General features: G+C 45.1%; 1 protein-coding gene across 3 annotated transcripts in view; it reads right to left on the bottom strand.

Annotated features, from left to right (window-relative positions):
- The window catches only part of LOC311110837 (oxysterol-binding protein-related protein 10-like), a 138,664-nt gene that overhangs the window by 8,548 nt on the left and 110,961 nt on the right, over nucleotides 1–19,155 (bottom strand). For 2 of the 3 annotated variants that reach the window (XM_084153425.1, XM_084153427.1), the window contains 2 exons: nucleotides 2,000–2,152; nucleotides 1,057–1,552 (listed from right to left, as the gene is read on the bottom strand). In XM_084153425.1, the coding sequence (XP_084009551.1) occupies nucleotides 1,057–1,552; nucleotides 2,000–2,152 (649 nt within the window). The remainder of the gene's footprint in view (nucleotides 1–1,056; nucleotides 1,553–1,999; nucleotides 2,153–19,155) is intronic. The other variant, XM_084153426.1, reaches the window with a different exon arrangement.

Below are 19,155 nucleotides of genomic sequence, written 5' to 3'. Positions count from 1 at the left end.
CTACACGGGAGGATCTTGTCAATGATCTCAATGCAGCTGGGACCATAGTCACCAAGAAAGCAATTGGTAACACACTACGCCGTGAAGGACTGAAATCCTGCAGCGCCCGCAAGGTCCCCCTGCTCAAGAAAGCACATATACAGGCCCGTCTGAAGTTTGCCAATGAACATCTGAATGATTCAGAGGAGAACTGGGTGAAAGTGTTGTGGTCAGATGAGACCAAAATCGAGCTCTTTGGCATCAACTCAACTCGCCGTGTTTGGAGGAGGAGGAATGCTGCCTATGACCCCAAGAACACCATCCCCACCGTCAAACATGGAGGTGGAAACATTATGCTTTGGGGGTGTTTTTCTGCTAAGGGGACATGACAACTTCACCGCATCAAAGGGACGATGGACGGGGCCATGTACCGTCAAATCTTGGGTGAGAACCTCCTTCCCTCAGCCAGGGCATTGAAAATGGGTCGTGGATGGGTATTCCAGCATGACAATGACACAAAACACACAGCCAAGGCAACAAAGGAGTGGCTCAAGAAGAAGCACATAAAGGTCCTGGAGTGGCCTAGCCAGTCTCCAGACCTTAATCCCATAGAAAATCTGTGGAGGGAGCTGAAGGTTCGAGTTGCCAAACGTCAGGCTCGAAAACTTTAATGACTTGGAGAAGATCTGCAAAGAGGAGTGGGACAAAATCCCTCTTGAGATGTGTGCAAATCTGGTGGCCAACTACAAGAAACGTCTGACCTCTGTGATTGCCAACAAAGGTTTTGCCACCAAGTACTAAGTCATGTTTTGCAGAGGGGTCAAATACTTATTTCCCTCATTAAAATGCAAATCAATTAATAACATTTTTGACATGCGTTTTTCTGGATTATTTTGTTGTTATTCTGTCTCTCACTTCAAATAAACCTACCATTAAAATTATAGACTGATCATGTATTTGTCAGTGGGCAAACATCAAAAAATCAGCATGGGATCAAATACTTTTTTCCCTCACTGTACTTATGGTGCCAGCTTTTAACTGAGCCTCAATGAACCTGAAGCACATCAATTCACTCACCTTCCCCTATCATGGACACACCAATGGACATGCCCATGAACTTGCTTCTCGTCCACACGTGGGCACTGACACACATCCTCCTCTCTGGGCACTCGCAGTAGAACCCTGAGACAGGCGGGTGGTGGGACACCTGCTCGGCTATGAAGCGAACGCGGTAACACTCGGTCCCCGACGGATCGTCCTGCTGTTGGGTGTTGTTGGGGCCCCTGGAGGCTGGTTCCCTGGAGCTCTGAGACCTGAGGGGCCTCACTCTGTCCCGGGGCACCTCCCAGGAACAGTGGAAGGTCTCACCCAGTGCCGGGTTGTAGGGCTTCTTGGCCACAGCTCCTTTGCGGCCCTCGTGGAAGGCGGTAAGGTAGTACTCGACGAAGCGTACGATGCGGTCCTCCGCCGTGGCGCCAGCCGTGATGGACAGGAACATGTCCGGGTGGGCCATGAAATTAGCATACATCTCCAGCAGGGAGCGCTTCTCCAGGATGAAGGTGGGTAGCACCACCTAGTAAACAGGGCGGGAGGCGACCGATAAACTGCATGAGGGAGACACTTCACTAGAGTGCTGATAGGGAACAGTAATAAAGAGGATCACTAGTCATAATTTGAACTAAAAGCCTTTTTAGTGTCATTCCATGATTGTTTTGATGCCATTGATGATTATATTCAAATGGACATACCAGTACATAACTGTAAGCTGTACTTCCTAAAACAAGAATCAAGACATTCCTATTCAGTGAGTGAACCAGTAAACATTGCGTTGGCATTACCAGCTCTAACATTCCAAGGGAAAACTATGAAGAGAGAGCAGAGAGCGTTGGCTGTCGTAAAAAGGAATCAAGACATTTCTACATAATCTATTCAGTGAACCAGTAAGCGTTGTGTTGGCCATACCATCTCTAACATTCCAAGGAAAAGACATGAAGAGAGCAGAGAGCATTGGCTGTCTTACCCGGGTGAGGTCCATGCCCAGTTTGAGCTGGGAGAGGAGGTGCAGGATGATGCTCCGCTGGTCGTCCAACACTCCCAGGTCCTCTTCCTCATTGTCCTCCATGTCAGTCACCTCCTCACTGGGGCTGATAGCCTCCAACCCTGCTGGGTGCTGCTGGAACAACAGAGAAACAGTTAGATTAAAGTGGTCTGACATAACAGTGACAAGGTCTCCCTGGTAAATGAAGTCTCCTGACTAGGGCTGTGGCGGTCATGAAATTTGGTCAGCTGGTTATTGTCATGCAAAAGACTGCCAGGTCTCACGGTAATTTACCATTAATTAACATAAACACTTTTAGCATCTCCAGGCCTCCACACATACAAGCCGCTGATGTGCGCCTTTAGAACATCTACATAAAAAAAGTATAATATATCAATTTAATATACACCATCACATATACAGTGAGGGAAAAAAGTATTTGATCCCCTGCTGATTTTGTACGTTTGCCCACTGACAAAGACATGATCAGTCTATAATTTTAATGGTAGGTTTATTTGAACAGTGAGAGACAGAATAACTGACAAAGACATGATCAGTCTATAATTTTAATGGTAGGTTTATTTGAACAGTGAGAGACAGAATAACAACAAAAAAATCCAGAAAAACGCATGTAAAAAATGTTATAAATTGATTTGCATTTTAATGAGGGAAATAAGTATTTGACCCCTCTGCAAAACATGACTTAGTACTTGGTGGCAAAACCTTTGTTGGCAATCACAGAGGTCAGACGTTTCTTGTAGTTGGCCACCAGGTTTGCACACATATCAGGAGGGATTTTGTTCCAATCCTCTTTGCAGATCTTCTCCAAGTCATTAAGGTTTCGAGGCTGACGTTTGGCAACTCGAACCTTCAGCTCCCTCCACAGATTTTCTATGGGATTAAGGTCTGGAGACTGGCTAGGCCACTCCAGGACCTTAATGTGCTTCTTCTTGAGCCACTCCTTTGTTGCCTTGGCCGTGTGTTTTAGGTCATTTTCATGCTGGAATACCTATCCACGACCCATTTTCAATGCCCTGGCTGAGGGAAGGAGGTTCTCACCCAAGATTTGACGGTACATGGCCCCGTCCATCGTCCCTTTGATGCGGTGAAGTTGTCCTGTCCCCTTAGCAGAAAAACACCCCCAAAGCATAATGTTTCCACCTCCATGTTTGACGGTGGGGATGGTGTTCTTGGGGTCATAGGCAGCATTCTTCCTCCTCCAAACACGGCGAGTTGAGTTGATGCCAAAGAGCTCGATTTTGGTCTCATCTGACCACAACACTTTCACCCAGTTCTCCTCTGAATCATTCAGATGTTCATTGGCAAACTTCAGATGGCCGTGTATATGTGCTTTCTTGAGCAGGGGGACCTTGCGGGCGCTGCAGGATTTCAGTCCTTCACGGCGTAGTGTGTTACCAATTGTTTTCTTGGTGACTATGGTCCCAGCTGCCTTGAGATCATTGACAAGATCCTCTCGTGTAGTTCTGGGCTGATTCCTCACCGTTCTCATGATCATTGCAACTCCACGAGGTGAGATCTTGCATGGAGCCCCAGGCCAAAGGAGATTGACAGGTCTTTTGTGTTTCTTCCATTTGCGAATAATCACATCAACTATTGTCACCTTCTCACCAAGCTGCTTGGCGATGGTCTTGTAGCCCATTCCAGCCTTGTGTAGGTCTACAATCTTGGCCCTGACATCCTTGGAGAGCTCTTTGGTCTTGGCCATGGTGGAGAGTTTGGAATCTGATTGATTGATTGCTTCTGTGGGCAGGTGTCTTTTATACAGGTAACAAGCTGAGATTAGGAGCACTCCCTTTAAGAGTGTGCTCCTAATCTCAGCTCGTTACCTGTATAAAAGACACCTGGGAGCCAGAAATCTTTCTGATTGAGAGGGGGTCAAATACTTATTTCCCTCTTTAAAATGCAAATCAATTTATAAATTTTTTTACATGCGTTTTTCTGGATTTTTGTTGTTGTTATTCTGTCTCTCACTGTTCAAATAAACCTACCATTAAAATTATAGACTGATAATTTCTTTGTCAGTGGGAAAACGTACAAAAGTGAAATCTGTTCGGGAACATCGATTGTAACATGTTTTCGCAACGAAACACATTTCACTAAACTGTTGACAGCCCGTCCATGCGCTCGAGAAATGAATAAAGGAGAGAGAAGAGGAGGTGAAAACGCATGGTGGTGAGATAGTATGTAGCTAAAGGTAATGTGTCACCCAATTAATTATGAAAATATAAAAATTTCCCTATTACTAGGCTATTCAAAATCAAATGCAAATTCACTAATTGTAGGCTAACTGTAAGCCGCCCTGCACAATCCATGAACCAACAGCACCGCCTAGGGCTATGCGTTCTCTCCCAGACTCATGGATATACACTGCTCAAAAAAATAAAGGGAACACTTAAACAACACAATGTAACTCCAAGTCAATCATATATACAGCGCCGGAGAAGATGGCTGCCGTTTTACAGCCCTCTAACCAATTGTACTATTATGTGCGTTTTTCCGCGTTCTTTGTAATTTATTTTGTACATAATGTTTCTGCCATCGTCTCTTATAACCAAAAAGAGCTTCTGGATATCAGGACAGCGATTACTCACCTCGCATTGGACGAAGATTTTTTCTTCAACGAGGCGGCCGCGAAGGATATCATACAGACACCCGACAAGGCCCAAATCCCCGTCATTCGCGTGAGGAAGAGACGGAGATATCGCGGACGCAGATCCGGATGCCTTGTAAGGATCCGACGGCGAGCGAGTAAACTGCCTCTTCCATCAATCCTATTAGCCAACGTTCAATCTTTTGAGAATAAAATGGACGATTTAAGATTACGGTTATCCTACCAACGGGACATTAAAAACTGTAATATCTTATGTTTCACGGAGTCGTGGCTGAACGACAACAATGATAACATTCAGCTAGCAGGCTATACGCTACATCGGCAGGACAGAACGGCTGACTCTGGTAAGACAAGGGGTGGCGGTCTGTGTATATTTGTAAACAACAGCTGGTGCACAAAATCAAATACTAAGGACGTCTCGAGGTTTTGCTCGCCTGAGGTAGAGTATCTTATGATAAGCTGTAGACCACACTATTTACCAAGAGAGTTTTCATCTATATTTTTCATAGCTGTCTATTTACCACCACAAACCAATGCTGGCATTAAGATTGCACTGAATGAGTTGTACAAGGCCATTAATCAACAGGAAAACGCTCATCCAGATGCAGCGCTCCTAGTGGCCGGGGACTTTAATGCAGGGAAACTTAAATCCGTTCTACCTAATTTCTACCAGCATGTTAAATGTGCAACCAGAGGGAAAAAAACTCTAGACCACCTTTACTCCACACACAGAGACGCATACAAAGCTCTCCCTCGCCCTCCATTTGGCAAATCTGACCATAACTCTATCCTCCTGATTCCTGCTTATAAGCAAAAACTGAAGCAGGAAGCACCAGTGATTCGGTTAATAAAAAAGTGGTCAGATGACGCAGATGCTAAGCTACAGGACTGTTTTGCTAGCACAGACTGGAACATATTCTGGGATTCTTCAGACAGCATTGAGGAGTACACCACATCAGTCACTGGCTTCATCAATAAGTGCATCGATGATGTCGTCCCCACAGTGACCGTACGTACATACCCCAACCAGAAGCCATGGATTACAGGAAACATCCGCACTGAGCTAAAGGGTAGAGCTGCCGCTTTCAAGGAACGGGACTCTAACCCGGACGCTTATAAGAAATCCCGCTATGACCTCTGACGAACCATCAAACAGGCAAAGAGTCAATACAGGTCTAAGATTGAATCATACTACACTGGCTCTGACGCTCGTCGGATGTGGCAGGGCTTGAAAACTATTACAGACTACAAAGGGAAGCACAGCCGCGAGCTGCCCAGTGACACAAGCCTACCAGACGAGCTAAACCACTTCTATGCTCGCTTCGAGGCAAGCAACACTGAAGCATGCATGAGAGCACCAGCTGTTCCGGATGACTATGTGATCACGCTCTCCGTAGCCGATGTGAGTAAGACTTTTAAGCAGGTCAACATTCACAAGGCCGCAGGGCCAGACGGATTACCAGGACGTGTACTCCGAGCATGTGCTGACCAACTGGCAAGTGTCTTCACTGACATTTTCAACATGTCCCTGACTGAGTTAATTTTTTTTTTTTTTTTCACCTTTATTTAACCAGGTAAGCCAGTTGAGAACAGGTTCTCATTTACAACTGCGACCTGGCCAAGATAAAGCAAAGTAGTGCAATAAAAACAACACAGAGTTACATATGGGGTAAAAAACATAAAGTCAGAAATACAACAGAAAATATATATACAGTGTGTGCAAATGTAGCAAGTTATGGAGGTAAGGCAATAAATAGGCTATAGTGCAGAATAATTACAATAGTATTAACACTGGAATGCTAGATGTGCAAGAGATTATGTGCAAATAGAGATACTGGGGTGCAAAAGAGCAAAATAAATAACAATATAGGGATGAGGTAGTTGGGTGGGCTAATTTCAGATGGGCTGTGTACAGGTGCAGTGATCGGTAAGGTGCTCTGACAACTGATGCTTAAAGTTATTGAGGGAGATAAGAGTCTCCAGCTTCAGAGATTTTTGCAATTCGTTCCAGTCATTGGCAGCAGAGAACTGGAAGGAATGGCGGCCAAAGGAGGTGTTGGCTTTGGGAATGACCAGTGAGATATACCTGCTGGAGCGCAGACTACGGGTGGGTGCTGCTATGGTGACCAATGAGCTAAGATAAGGCGGGGATTTGCCTAGCAGTGATTTATAGATGGCCTGGAGCCAGTGGGTTTGACGACGAACATGTAGTGAGGACCAGCCAACAAGAGCGTACAGGTCACAGTGGTGGGTAGTGTATGGGGCTTTGGAGACAAAACGGATGGCACTGTGATAGACTACATCCAATTTGCTGAGTAGAGTGTTGGAGGCTATTTTGTAAATTACATCGCCGAAGTCAAGGATCGGTAGGATAGTCAGTTTTACGAGGGCATGTTTGGCAGCATGAGTGAAGGCGGCTTTATTGCGAAATAGGAAGCCGATTCTAGATTTAACTTTGGATTGGAGATTCTTTATGTGAGTCTGGAAGTTGAGTTTACAGTCTAACCAGACACCTAGGTATTTGTAGTTGTCCACATACTCTAGGTCAGACCCGTCGAGAGTGGTGATTCTAGTCGGGTGGGCGGGTGCCAGCAGCGTTCGATTGAAAAGCATGCATTTAGTTTTACTAGTGTTTAAGAGCAGTTGGAGGCTACTGAAGGATTGTTGTATGGCATTGAAGCTCGTTTGGAGGTTTGTTAACACAGTGTCCAATGAAGGGCCAGATGTATACAAAATGGTGTCGTCTGCGTAGAGGTGGATCTGAGAGTCACCAGCAGCAAGAGCGACATCATTGATATACACGGAGAAAAGTGTCGGCCCAAGAATTGAACCCTGTGGCACCCCCATAGAGACTGCCATAGGTCCAGACAACAGGCCCTCCGATTTGACACACTGAACTCTATCTGAGAAGTAGTTGGTGAACCAGGCGAGGCAGTCATTTGAGAAACCAAGGCTATTTAGTCTGCCAATAAGAATGCGGTGGTTGACAGAGTCGAAAGCCTTGGCCAGGTCGATGAAGACGGCTGCACAGTACTGTCTATTATCAATCGCGGTTATAATATCGTTTAGGACCTTGAGCGTGGCTGAAGTGCACCCGTGACCAGCTCGGAAACCGGATTGCATAGCGGAGAAGGTACGGTGGTATTCGAAATCGTCGATGATCTGTTTGTTAACTTGGCTTTCGAATACTTTCGAAAGGCAGGGCAGGATGGATATAGGTCTGTAGCAGTTTGGATCTAGAGTGTCACCCCCTTTGAAGAGGGGGATGACCGCGGCAGCTTTCCAATCTCTGGGGATCTCAGACGTTATGAAAGAGAGGTTGAACAGACTAGTAATAGGGGTAGCGACAATTTCGGCGGCTAGTTTTAGAAAGAAAGGGTCCAGATTGTCTAGCCCAGCTGATTTGTAGGGGTCCAGATTTTGCAGCGCTTTCAAAACATCAGCTGTCTGAATTTGTGTGAAGGAGAAGCGGGGGGGGCATGGCCAAGTTGCAGCAGAGGGTGCAGAGTTGGTGGCCGGGTTAGTGGTAGCCAGATGGAAAGCATGGCCAGCTGTAGCAAAATGCTTGTTGAAATTCTCGATTATTGTAGATTTATCGGTGGTGATAGTGTTTCCTAGCCTCAGTGCAGTGGGCAGCTGGGAGGAAGTGCTCTTATTCTCCATGGACTTTACAGTGTCCCAAAACTTTTTGGAGTTAGTGCTACAGGATGCAAATTTCTGTTTGAAAAAGTTAGCCTTTGCTTTCCTGACTGCTTGTGTATATTGGTGCCTAACTTCCCTGAAAAGTTGCATATCGCGGGGGCTATTTGATGCTAATGCTGTACGCCACAGGATGTTTTTGTGCTGGTCAAGGGCAGTCAAGTCTGAGGAGAACCAGGGGCTATATCGGTTCTTAGTTCTGTATTTTTTGAATGGGGCATGTTTATTTAAGATTGAGAGGAAATTACTTTTAAGGAACAACCAGGCATCCTCTACTGACGGAATGAGATCTATATCCATCCAGGATACCTGGGCCAGGTCAATTAGGAAGGCCTCCTCGCTAAAGTGTTTTAGGGAGCGTTTGACAGTGATGAGGGGTGAGTCTGTAATACCAACATGTTTCAAGCAGACCACCATAGTCCCCGTGCCCAAGAACTCTAAGATAACCTGCCTAAATGACTACCGACCCGTAGCACTGACGTCTGTAGCCATGAAGTGCTTTGAAAGACTGGTCATGGCTCACATCAACAGCATAATCCCAGAAACCCTAGACCCACTCCAATTTGCATACCGCCCCAACAGATCCACAGATGATGCAATCTCTATCGCACTCCACACTGCCCTTTCCCACCTGGACAAGAGGAACACCTACGTGAGAATGCTATTCATTGACTACAGCTCAGCATTCAACACCATAGTGCCCTCTAAGCTCATCACTAAGCTAAGGATCCTGGGACTAAACACCTCCCTCTGCAACTGGATCCTGGACTTCCTGACGGGCCGCCCCCAGGTGGTAAGGGTAGGTAACAACACATCTGCCACACTGATCCTCAACACGGGGGCCCCTCAGGGGTGCGTGCTCAGTCCCCTCCTGTACTCTCTGTTCACCCATGACTGCATGGCCAGGCACGACTCCAACACCATCATTAAGTTTGCCGACGACACAACAGTGGTAGGCCTGATCACCGACAACGATGAGACAGCCTATAGGGAGGAGGTCAGAGATCTGGCCGTGTGGTGCCAGGACAACAACCTCTCCCTCAACGTGACCAAGACAAAGGAGATGATTGTGGACTACAGGGAAAAAAAGAGGACTGACCACGCCCCTATTCTCATCGACGGGGCTGTAGTGGAACAGGTTGAGAGCTTCAAGTTCCTTGGTGTCCACATCACCAACGAACTATCATGGTCCAAACACACCAAGACAGTCGTGAAGAGGGCATGACAAAGCCTATTCCCCCTCAGGAGACTAAAAAGATTTGGCATGGGTCCTCAGATCCTCAAAAAATTCTACAGCTGCACCATCGAGAGCATCCTGACTGGTTGCATCACCGCCTGGTATGGCAACTGCTTGGCCTCCGACCGCAAGGCACTACAGAGGGTAGTGCGTACGGCCCAGTACATCACTGGGGCAAAGCTTCCTGCCATCCAGGACCTCTATACCAGGCGGTGTCAGAGGAAGGCCCTCAAAATTGTCAAAGACTCCAGCCACCCTAGTCATAGACTGTTCTCTCTGCTACCGCACGGCAAGCGGTACCGGAGTGCCAAGTCTAGGTCCAAAAGACTTCTCAACAGCTTCTACCCCCAAGCCATAAGACTCCTGAACAGCTAATCATGGCTACCCGGACTATTTGCACTGCCCCCCCACCCCATCCTTTTTACGCTGCTGCTACTCTGTTAAGTATTTATGCATAGTCACTTTAACTCTACCCACATGTACATATTACCTCAACTACCTCAACTAGCCGGTGCCCCCGCACATTGACTCTGCAACGGTACCCCCCTGTATATATAGCCTCCCTACTGTCACTTTATTTTACTTCTGCTCTTTTTTTCTCAACACTTTTTTTTGTTGTTGTTTTATTCTTACTTTTTTGGTTTAAAATAAATGCACTGTTGGTTAAGGGCTGTAAGTAAGCATTTCACTGTAATGTCTGCACCTGTTGTATTCGGCGCATGTGACCAATAAAATTTGATTTGATTTGAATCACACTTCTGTGAAATTAAACTGTCCACTTAGGAAGCAACACTGATTGACAATAAATTTCACATGCTGTTGTGCAAATGGAATAGACAACAGGTGGAAATTATAGGCAATTAGCAAGACACCCCCAATAAAGGACTGGTTCTGCAGGTGGTGACCACAGACCACTTCTCAGTTCCTATGCTTCCTGGCTGATGTTTTGGTCACTTTTGAATGCTGGCGGTGCTTTCACTCTAGTGGTAGCATGAGACGGTGTCTACAACCCACACAAGTGGCTCAGGTAGTGCAGCTCATCCAGGATGGCACATCAATGCGAGCTGTGGCAAGAAGGTTTGCTGTGTCTGTCAGCGTAGTGTCCAGAGCATGGAGGCGCTACCAGGAGACAGGCCAGTACATCAGGAGACGTGGAGGAGGCCGTAGGAGGGCAACAACCCAGCAGCAGGACCGCTACCTCTGCCTTTGTGCAAGGAGGAGCACTGCCAGAGCCCTGCAAAATGACCTCCAGCAGGCCACAAATGTGCATGTGTCTGCTCAAACGGTCAGAAACAGACACCATGAGGGTGGTATGAGGGCCCGACGTCCACAGGTGGGGGTTGTGCTTACAGCCCAACACCGTGCAGGACGTTTGGCATTTGGTCCTCTGTAGCTCAGCTGGTAGAGCACGGCGCTTGTAACGCCAAGGTAGTGGGTTCGATCCCCGGGACCACCCATACACAAAAAAAATGTATGCACGCATGACTGTAAGTCGCTTTGGATAAAAGCGTCTGCTAAAATGGCATATTATTATTAACACCAAGATTGGCAAACTCGCCACTGGCGCCCTGTACTCTTCACAGATGAAAGCAGGTTCACACTGAGCACATGTGACAGAGTCTGGAGACGCTGTGGAGAACGTTCTGCTGCCTGCAACATCCTCCAGCTTGAACGGTTTGGCGGTGGGTCAGTCATGGTGTGGGGTGGCATTTCTTTGGGGGGCCGCACAGCCCTCCATGTGCTCGCCAGAGGTAGCCTGACTGCCATTAGGTACCGAGATGAGATCCTCAGACCCCTTGTGAGACCATATGCTGGTGCGGTTGGCCCTGGGTTCCTCCTAATGCAAGACAATGCTAGACCTCATGTGGCTGGAGTGTGTCAACAGTTCCTGCAAGAGGAAGGCATTGATGCTATGGACTGGCCCGCCCGTTCCCCAGACCTGAATCCAATTGAGCACATCTGGGACATCATGTCTCGCTCCATCCACCAACGCCACGTTGCACCATAGACTGTCCAGGAGTTGGCGGATGCTTTAGTCCAGGTCTGGGAGGAGATCCCTCAGGAGACCATCCGCCACCTCATCAGGAGCATGCCCAGGCGTTGTAGGGAGGTCATACAGGCACGTGGAGGCCACACACACTACTGAGCCTCATTTTGACTTGTTTTAAGGACATTACATCAAAGTTGGATCAGCCTGTAGTGTGGTTTTCCACTTTAATTTTGAGTGTGACTCCAAATCCAGACCTCCATGGGTTGATCAATTTGATTTCCATTGATCATTTTTGTGGGATTTTGTTGTCAGCACATTCAACTATGTAAAGAAAAAAGTATTTAATAAGATTATTTCATTCATTCAGATCTAGGATGTGTTATTTTAGTGTTCCCTTTATTTTTTTGAGCAGTGTACATTTTGGTAACCAGTCCATCTTAAATCAGTTTTAAAAAAAAAAGTTGTTTCTGCCATGCGTAATATACAGTATAGGTTATGTATTGTATAATGGCAAAATCATAATTTTAATTCAGTTTTTTTTTCGGGCTTGGGCTCAGAAGCCTATGCATAAGCTCTAATATGCATATGGATGTTTTGAATTAATCATCACCCTAGAAAGCGCTGTCCATTTCATTTACACTGCTTCAACCTGCTGTTGAACTTCTTTCTTCTAATTGTCATCACAGTGAGGTGAGTTTTAAAAGTATGATAGGCTGTTTTGATGATAAGTGTTTAATGTGATTTTCGATTGCATTTGCACTGTTCTCAAAAGTGAGGACAAATGCGATTATGCATGTAATGATTTATTATAAAGTTGCATTTTTATGGTGAAAATGATCTTCCCCAAACTTGAAACTCACGCGCAGCCTATGTATGCCAGTTGGGGTCCACACCAGTTATAAAGCAGATTAATGTGCTTAATTTTAAGTTATTTGGCCACTTTAGTTGTGATACAAACCTTATCAAAACATGTAGGTCTATGGGCTAGGCTACATGAGGTGTACAACTAGAAATGGAAAAAGTTGCAAAAAAAAGGTCAGCTGTTTCTTGCCTTACTGCACAATCTGGGCATCATTTACAAGTGATAATACATAATTCACAAGTGATAGGCTAATATTGTCACCCATCAGACTATTCTTGATTTAATGTTGTCTTTACATATACTAAATAATATATGTATGAAATTAGTTTTGATTTAGAATGGACCATTATCATACACCTGTCTCAGAACAGGGTCATGGGAAAAAAATAATACTTGCTCTTAAATAGCAAAGGGAGGACGCTTTTCCTGTGATTTATTTTCAGGTAGGCTATACTCCTGTTGTAAAGCAAAGCAATGTGCTTAATATTAGGAAAGTTTATAAATACATATAGTAAGCCTAGCCTATAGAAAGCTGATGGGATCCTCCTCTTTTTAATAGAGGCCATCAAAACTGTTTTCTCACGCAATTGCATAGCCTATAGAAATGTTGCGCAACATGAGCTCATGGGCTCTCATGGAGTGTTTGATTAGATTTTCGATTACGTTTGCATTGATGTCAGCGTGATTAGAGGCACAATAGAGTGCTTAGTACCAGGAAGTTAGCAAGTTTGATAGGCTGCTAATGACAATCAGCAGCATCAGAGCTTGGAGACGCCTAATTACAGTGACTAAAAGGTCACGTGGAATTTGACTCCCTTCATGACTTGTGACCTCTGGTGTGGCGGTAATAGTCACCCTAACAGCCCTACTCCTGACCTCAATGGGACTTCCTGGATAAACAAAAGATTCAAAAACTACTGTATATACTGTACATGGATGTCATAACATCTATCACTAAAGGGTCTTATGCCTGACAATCTGTAGAACCCAAATGATCAGTGTCCATTTTCTCATACCAAACCCCTCCTTATTGTGACAACATTGGACACATCCACAATTAGAAGAGGACACCATTTTTGCTTTGCTTTTGCATTGGCTTATTTTCATTGCTAATCCAAGCACTACATAAAGTCACATTCATTTATTAGAGAGTATGGACCTTCTAGGAATAAATAGGAATAGGAATATGTAAATACCAGGTAGGGAACGCAACCAATTTCATTGTTCAATGCACTTGTTTACGTTTCCTTCCCTGTAATGATGGTTCAGCAACACGCAGGGGGGTCAAGGTATGCCTCCGAGAATTCCTCTGAGAGTGCACTGCATGATTCCTTCCAACAGCTTAGTGCCTCTAGCGCTGCCCGGACTCACAATGCCTTGTCAAGGCTTTGATATAGTTGATATGGTGCAGTGAACGTGGACAAGGTTGTGTCCTCCGTTTGTGTTCCAGCATTCAGCTGGAACACCAGGTTAAAGAAGAGCCCTAGTGCCTTTGAAATCTCCTGCAGTAAGTCGGGGAAGAAAAAAGAGCCTATTGTATAATGCAAGAATGCTCCAGAGCCTGTGGGCAACAACAGCTGTGTTCTCCTCCTCTCCCTTCTTCCCTTCTCCCTCCTTTTCCACACACCCTCTTTTATTTGTTTCTCTAACAATGTACAGTACGCGTATGCATCTGACATGTGACAGACTGCCACCTAAAGAAAATGTCACCAAAAATGTCACTGAATGTGGAGGAATCTGCCTTTCTGTCACCTGAATATTTCATTCCATGCATGCCACAAGCCACGCTCCACATATCTTTCTGCACATATGAATGTGTACTAACACACACACACACACACACAGTCCCAGGAGCTAGCAGGCTCCAGAAGCAGAGGGATAAAAATAGCTAGAGAAAGGAGGAGGGAGGTCTGTTGTGATTCCAACACACAAACTAATTAAAAGGCTTTAAAAATGACAGGAAATTGCTTAAGAGGTCAGCTCAGTTCTACCTCTATCCCTTGAGTTATGCAAGCAGGTCTACTCTCATCAACACTGTAGACATCAAATGTTGCTAGCAAGGAACATACGCTTGGAGAAAAGATAAACAATGTAGCCTACATGTCTACTTTCATTCTACTCTGTAATTGTACAACAGAAACAGCCAAACCATTCAGCTAAATGGGAATACATTGTTCCCCACCAAAACCACTTGACTACCAAATCACTAAATTGGTGACTCGTTTTCATGGAATTGGAGGTTTATACAATGATTGGGGTTGGCACAAAGTCTTTAGGGTTTCTGCCTTCACTGTTATAGGGTCTGACAGTTGGTCAAACCACAGAGGCAGTTACTCGTTAGAATGGACCATATTCTAGGTCATCTTGTTAGAGGAGAAGACAGAATACATATCAACTTCTGTCCATAGCAATGATTTTATCAGTGCAACAAAAAAAAGAACAGAACTTTGTGGTCAAATGGAAGCACAGTAGACACTCCATTGGTCAATTGAACAGAGACAGACAAACCAATGTACAGTATGTCAGGATAATGGATCATGCCATAATCCAGTTTAACGACGACACTTAAAACAATAAGCTAATATTTAAAAGAAACACACTGAGCATTACTCTCCATTCCATAAAACATTAGAACAGTTCTCGAGGGTGCTACAAAATGTGCAAAGCACAGCATTTGCTCCTCTTGCTGCAACCTTACTCTCTTTATCTCAAAACACATCTATCACTATCAGGCATATTAAATACACACACACACACACACACACACTGTCTACCTTTAAACACCCTCACTTACATTGCATGGTTGAGAAGACACAGGCTTGCGCTCAGTACAGCTGGATCTCATCTCCAGTATGCTTTTGTGTATGTGTGAAAGACACACCGATCACAGACACACAGATCTACCCCACCAGGTGTCCACAAAGTCCTGGAGCAGAATTTCTACCCACCGCTTCAATGTTGCAGAGAGAGTACTACAAATAGAAAAATCCCTGGACCACAATTATTCCTTTGGAACGATATTCAGTTAAAGCTCCTTCAGCTTCTTCTCCTGCCAAAAATGTATGCCATTGTATAGAGAGCTTTTATAGTTCTGAGAGACTTGTTCTGTTGAGAGAATGTTGTGCAGAGGCAGAGTTGTCCTGCTGGAGAGAGACATGCGCTGTGGTGTTGGTAAGACCCTAGTCTAGTGCATAACTAAGAGAGAGAGAGAGGAGTTCAAGTAAAGTACTGTACAGCTGCATAGTCTCTCTCCCACTCAACTCTGGGGAGAGAGACCCTGTGACGCGAACTATTCCCTCCATCCCCCTCATCCCTCGTGTTTCCCTACCCCTCCCTCTCCTCCTCTTCCATACTCCTTTTCCCCCTCTCCTGGCTTTCACATGATAAATGATAGTGTGGATCAGCCGGCTTAATTAAGCAGCAGTTTGGCAGCTCTGGAGACCCCATCAGCCCTGGTGCTGCAGGAGCTCTGGTGGGCGGCTTTCAAAAACACTATCTCTAGGCGTGAGGGGAGTGTGTGGGCGGATAGCTGGGATAGGGGGAAAGTTTGCTCATGCTCTCACTTCAAAGGCTAACTCTTTCTTCCACTTGACTTGAGCAGACTAACCTTTTAGGTCCATTCAACACCCACCTCCATCCCCATCCTTCTCATCCTCCACTCCTCCGCCAAATGCCATGACATCCCCCGATCGCTGCTCCATCCCTCGCTCATTACTCCCGCAAATGGAGAGGAAGAGTGCTAACATCAGACTTCTATACTGACCTTTTGATATAATGGAATTGTCCTTGTTTCACTTTCACCTTTTCAGCACATGTATTTGAAACTTAGACCATAGCTAACAGATCCAACACCAAGACTAGAATGATTACAGATGATTACGGATGCATTGACTGGATCAAAGCCCATGTCGATTGGGCTAGCTCGTATGAGACCTCCTAAATATGTTCCTGAGGAATTGAGGCAAGTAGAGCTGGGAGCAGAGCCGAGCCTAGCTTCTTCATTTATAACTAATCATGGGGAGTTTCATCAGGGAGGCATTTAATGAGGGGAGCTTTGCTCATGCACACATACACTTGTTTGACTGCACAATAAATACATATATACGCACACAGACAGAGAGAGTGATCAAAGACATTCCACTGGACTGAATCCCATTTTCTTACAGTGCATCATTAGTTTCTCCCAATGTCACGATTCAAATTAATGTGGCCGATAGTTTAAGATAATGGTTTTAGACTAGATTTCCTCATCAATACGTTTATTTTTCATATATATCCTTATGTGCTGCTCTGTGATTCCCATTGTAATCACACAACTCATCATGACAAGTATGGTGCCAGAGTTCAGGACCCTGTACAGCTCATGGCAGCTGAACTGACAATGAGTCAATTATTTCAGCTCTATGTTCTGTCTCAGACAAGCCAACATTTATGTAAGGTTATAGTTTCACATTTTGATATTTCCAAAGTCCTAGTTGCACTGATGTAAAAACCTGAATAAAGCCACACAAGAGAGATTAATTAATACATAACGATAGCATTTCACACCACACACTTGTACAGGTTACACACTTGTGCATGTATGTGTGAAACAGGACAACTATAAGCCCCCCCCCTATTTGAACAACAACTCAATCCCGTAACTAGAGGATTAGCGTAGAAACATCTCCCCCTCAACCCCTTTGAAAACACAGGGCTGTCAAAACACAATACAGAACCAAACCTCTAATGACTTTCTCTCAGAAGACACTGACAAAACAGAGAGAAAAGTCAAAATTGAGACTCAAACAAAGTGGGTTTTGAGACCTCTGAAGTCTCAGAGCAGTCTCAGCCAAAGTAATGAGCATTCTAAACATAGAGAGGGACATGTTGTCGGAGCTTTGAAGTGAGACTGAAATGAGACAACTTTGAAGAAGTGCTTCTATACTGAACAAAAATATAAACGCAACATGTAAAGCGTTGGTGCAACTTCAAAGCTGAAATAAAATATCCCAGACATTTTCCATACACACAAAAAGCTTATTTATCTCAAATGTTGTGCACAAATTTGTTTACATCCCTGTTAGTGAGCATTTCTCATTTGCCAAGATAATCTATCCACCTGACAGGTGTGGCATATCAAGAAGCTGATTAAACAGCATGATCCTTACACAGGTGAACCTTGTGCTGTGGCAATAAAAGGCCACTCTAAAATGTGCAGTTTTGTCACACAACACAATGCCACAAATGTCTCAAGTTTTGAGGGAGCGTGCAATTGGCATGCTGACTGCAGGAATGTCCAACAGAGCTGTTGCCAGAGAATTCAATGTTCATTTCTCTACCATAAGCTGCCTCCAACGTCATTTTTTTAGAATTTGGCAGAACATCCAACTGGCCTCACAACCGCAGACCACGTGTAACCACGCCAACCCAGGACCTCCACATCCGGCTTCTTCAACTGCGGGATCATCTGAGGAGGAGGAAAGGGGATGCTGAGGAGTATTTCTGTCTGTAATAAAGCCCTTTTGTGGGGAAAAACATTCTGATTGGCTGGGCCTGGCTCCGCAGTGGGTGGACCTGGTTCCCAAGTGGGTGGGCCTATGCTGTCCCAGGCCCACCCATGGCTGCGCCCCTGCCCAGTCATGTGAAATCCATAGATTAGGATCTAATGAATTCATTTCAATTGACTGATTTCCTTCTATGAACTGTAACTCAGTAAAATCTTTGAAATTGCTACATCTTGCGTTTATATTTTTGTTCAGTATAACTGGCATGTGTTATATTAGGTCTCAGTGACGAGGAGCATTGAGAGAGTTTAATAAGGAGTGTAGATAAAGTACTCAGGATGAGTCACAGGTGGATCCCTCTACCCGCCAACCTGTCTGAATGACGTTAGAGGGAAGAGGAAGGTGAAGAGGCTGTGACGTGTTGTGCTGTTTTTTGACAGGGATCTTGCTTACGGGGGAAGATATATTCGCTTTTTTTCTCTCAGAAATGAAAACTGATTAAGGCTATGTTTTTTTCACTTCCTTAATGATGAGTGTACAAAACATTAGGAACACCTGCTCTTTCCATGACATTGTAAAGTCCATACTCCGACGAATTGAGGCTGTTCTGAGGGCAAAAAGGGGTGCAATTCAATATTAGGTAGGTTTTGTACCCTCTGTGTATATTACCATGACAACTACACAGTGAATGTTGTTTAAGATACACTACATATACAAAAGTATGTGGACACCCCTTCAAATTAGTGGATTTGGCTATTTCAGCCACACCCGTTACTGACAGGTGTATAAAATTGAGCACACAGCCATACAATCTCCATGGACAAACATTGGCAGTAAAATGGCTACTGAAGAGCTCAGTGACTTTCAACGTGACAAATTTCTGCCCTGCTGGAGCTGCCCCAGTCAACTGTAAGTGCTATTATTGTGAAGAGGAACGTCTAGGAGCAACAGTGGTTCAGCCGCGAAGTGGTAGGCCACACAAGATCACAGAACGGGACCACCGAGTGCTGAAGCGCGCAATGTGTAAAACCCGTCTGTCCTCTGTTGTAAGACTCACTATCGAGTTCCAAACTGCCTCTGGAAGCAACGTCAGCACAATAACTGTTCGTCGGGAGATTCATGAAATGGGTTTCCATGGCCGAGCAGCCGCACACAAGCCTAAGAACAACTTGTGCGATGCCAAGCTTCGGCAGGAGTGTCGTAAAGCTCGCCGCCATTGGACTCTGGAGCAG

The sequence above is a fragment of the Coregonus lavaretus genome (genome assembly GCF_964263955.1).
Source record: "Coregonus lavaretus genome assembly, chromosome: 3".
Lineage (NCBI taxonomy): Eukaryota > Metazoa > Chordata > Actinopteri > Salmoniformes > Salmonidae > Coregonus > Coregonus lavaretus.
The sequence above is the reverse complement of the archived record's forward strand: the minus strand, read 5'-3'. Positions and strand labels throughout refer to the sequence as shown.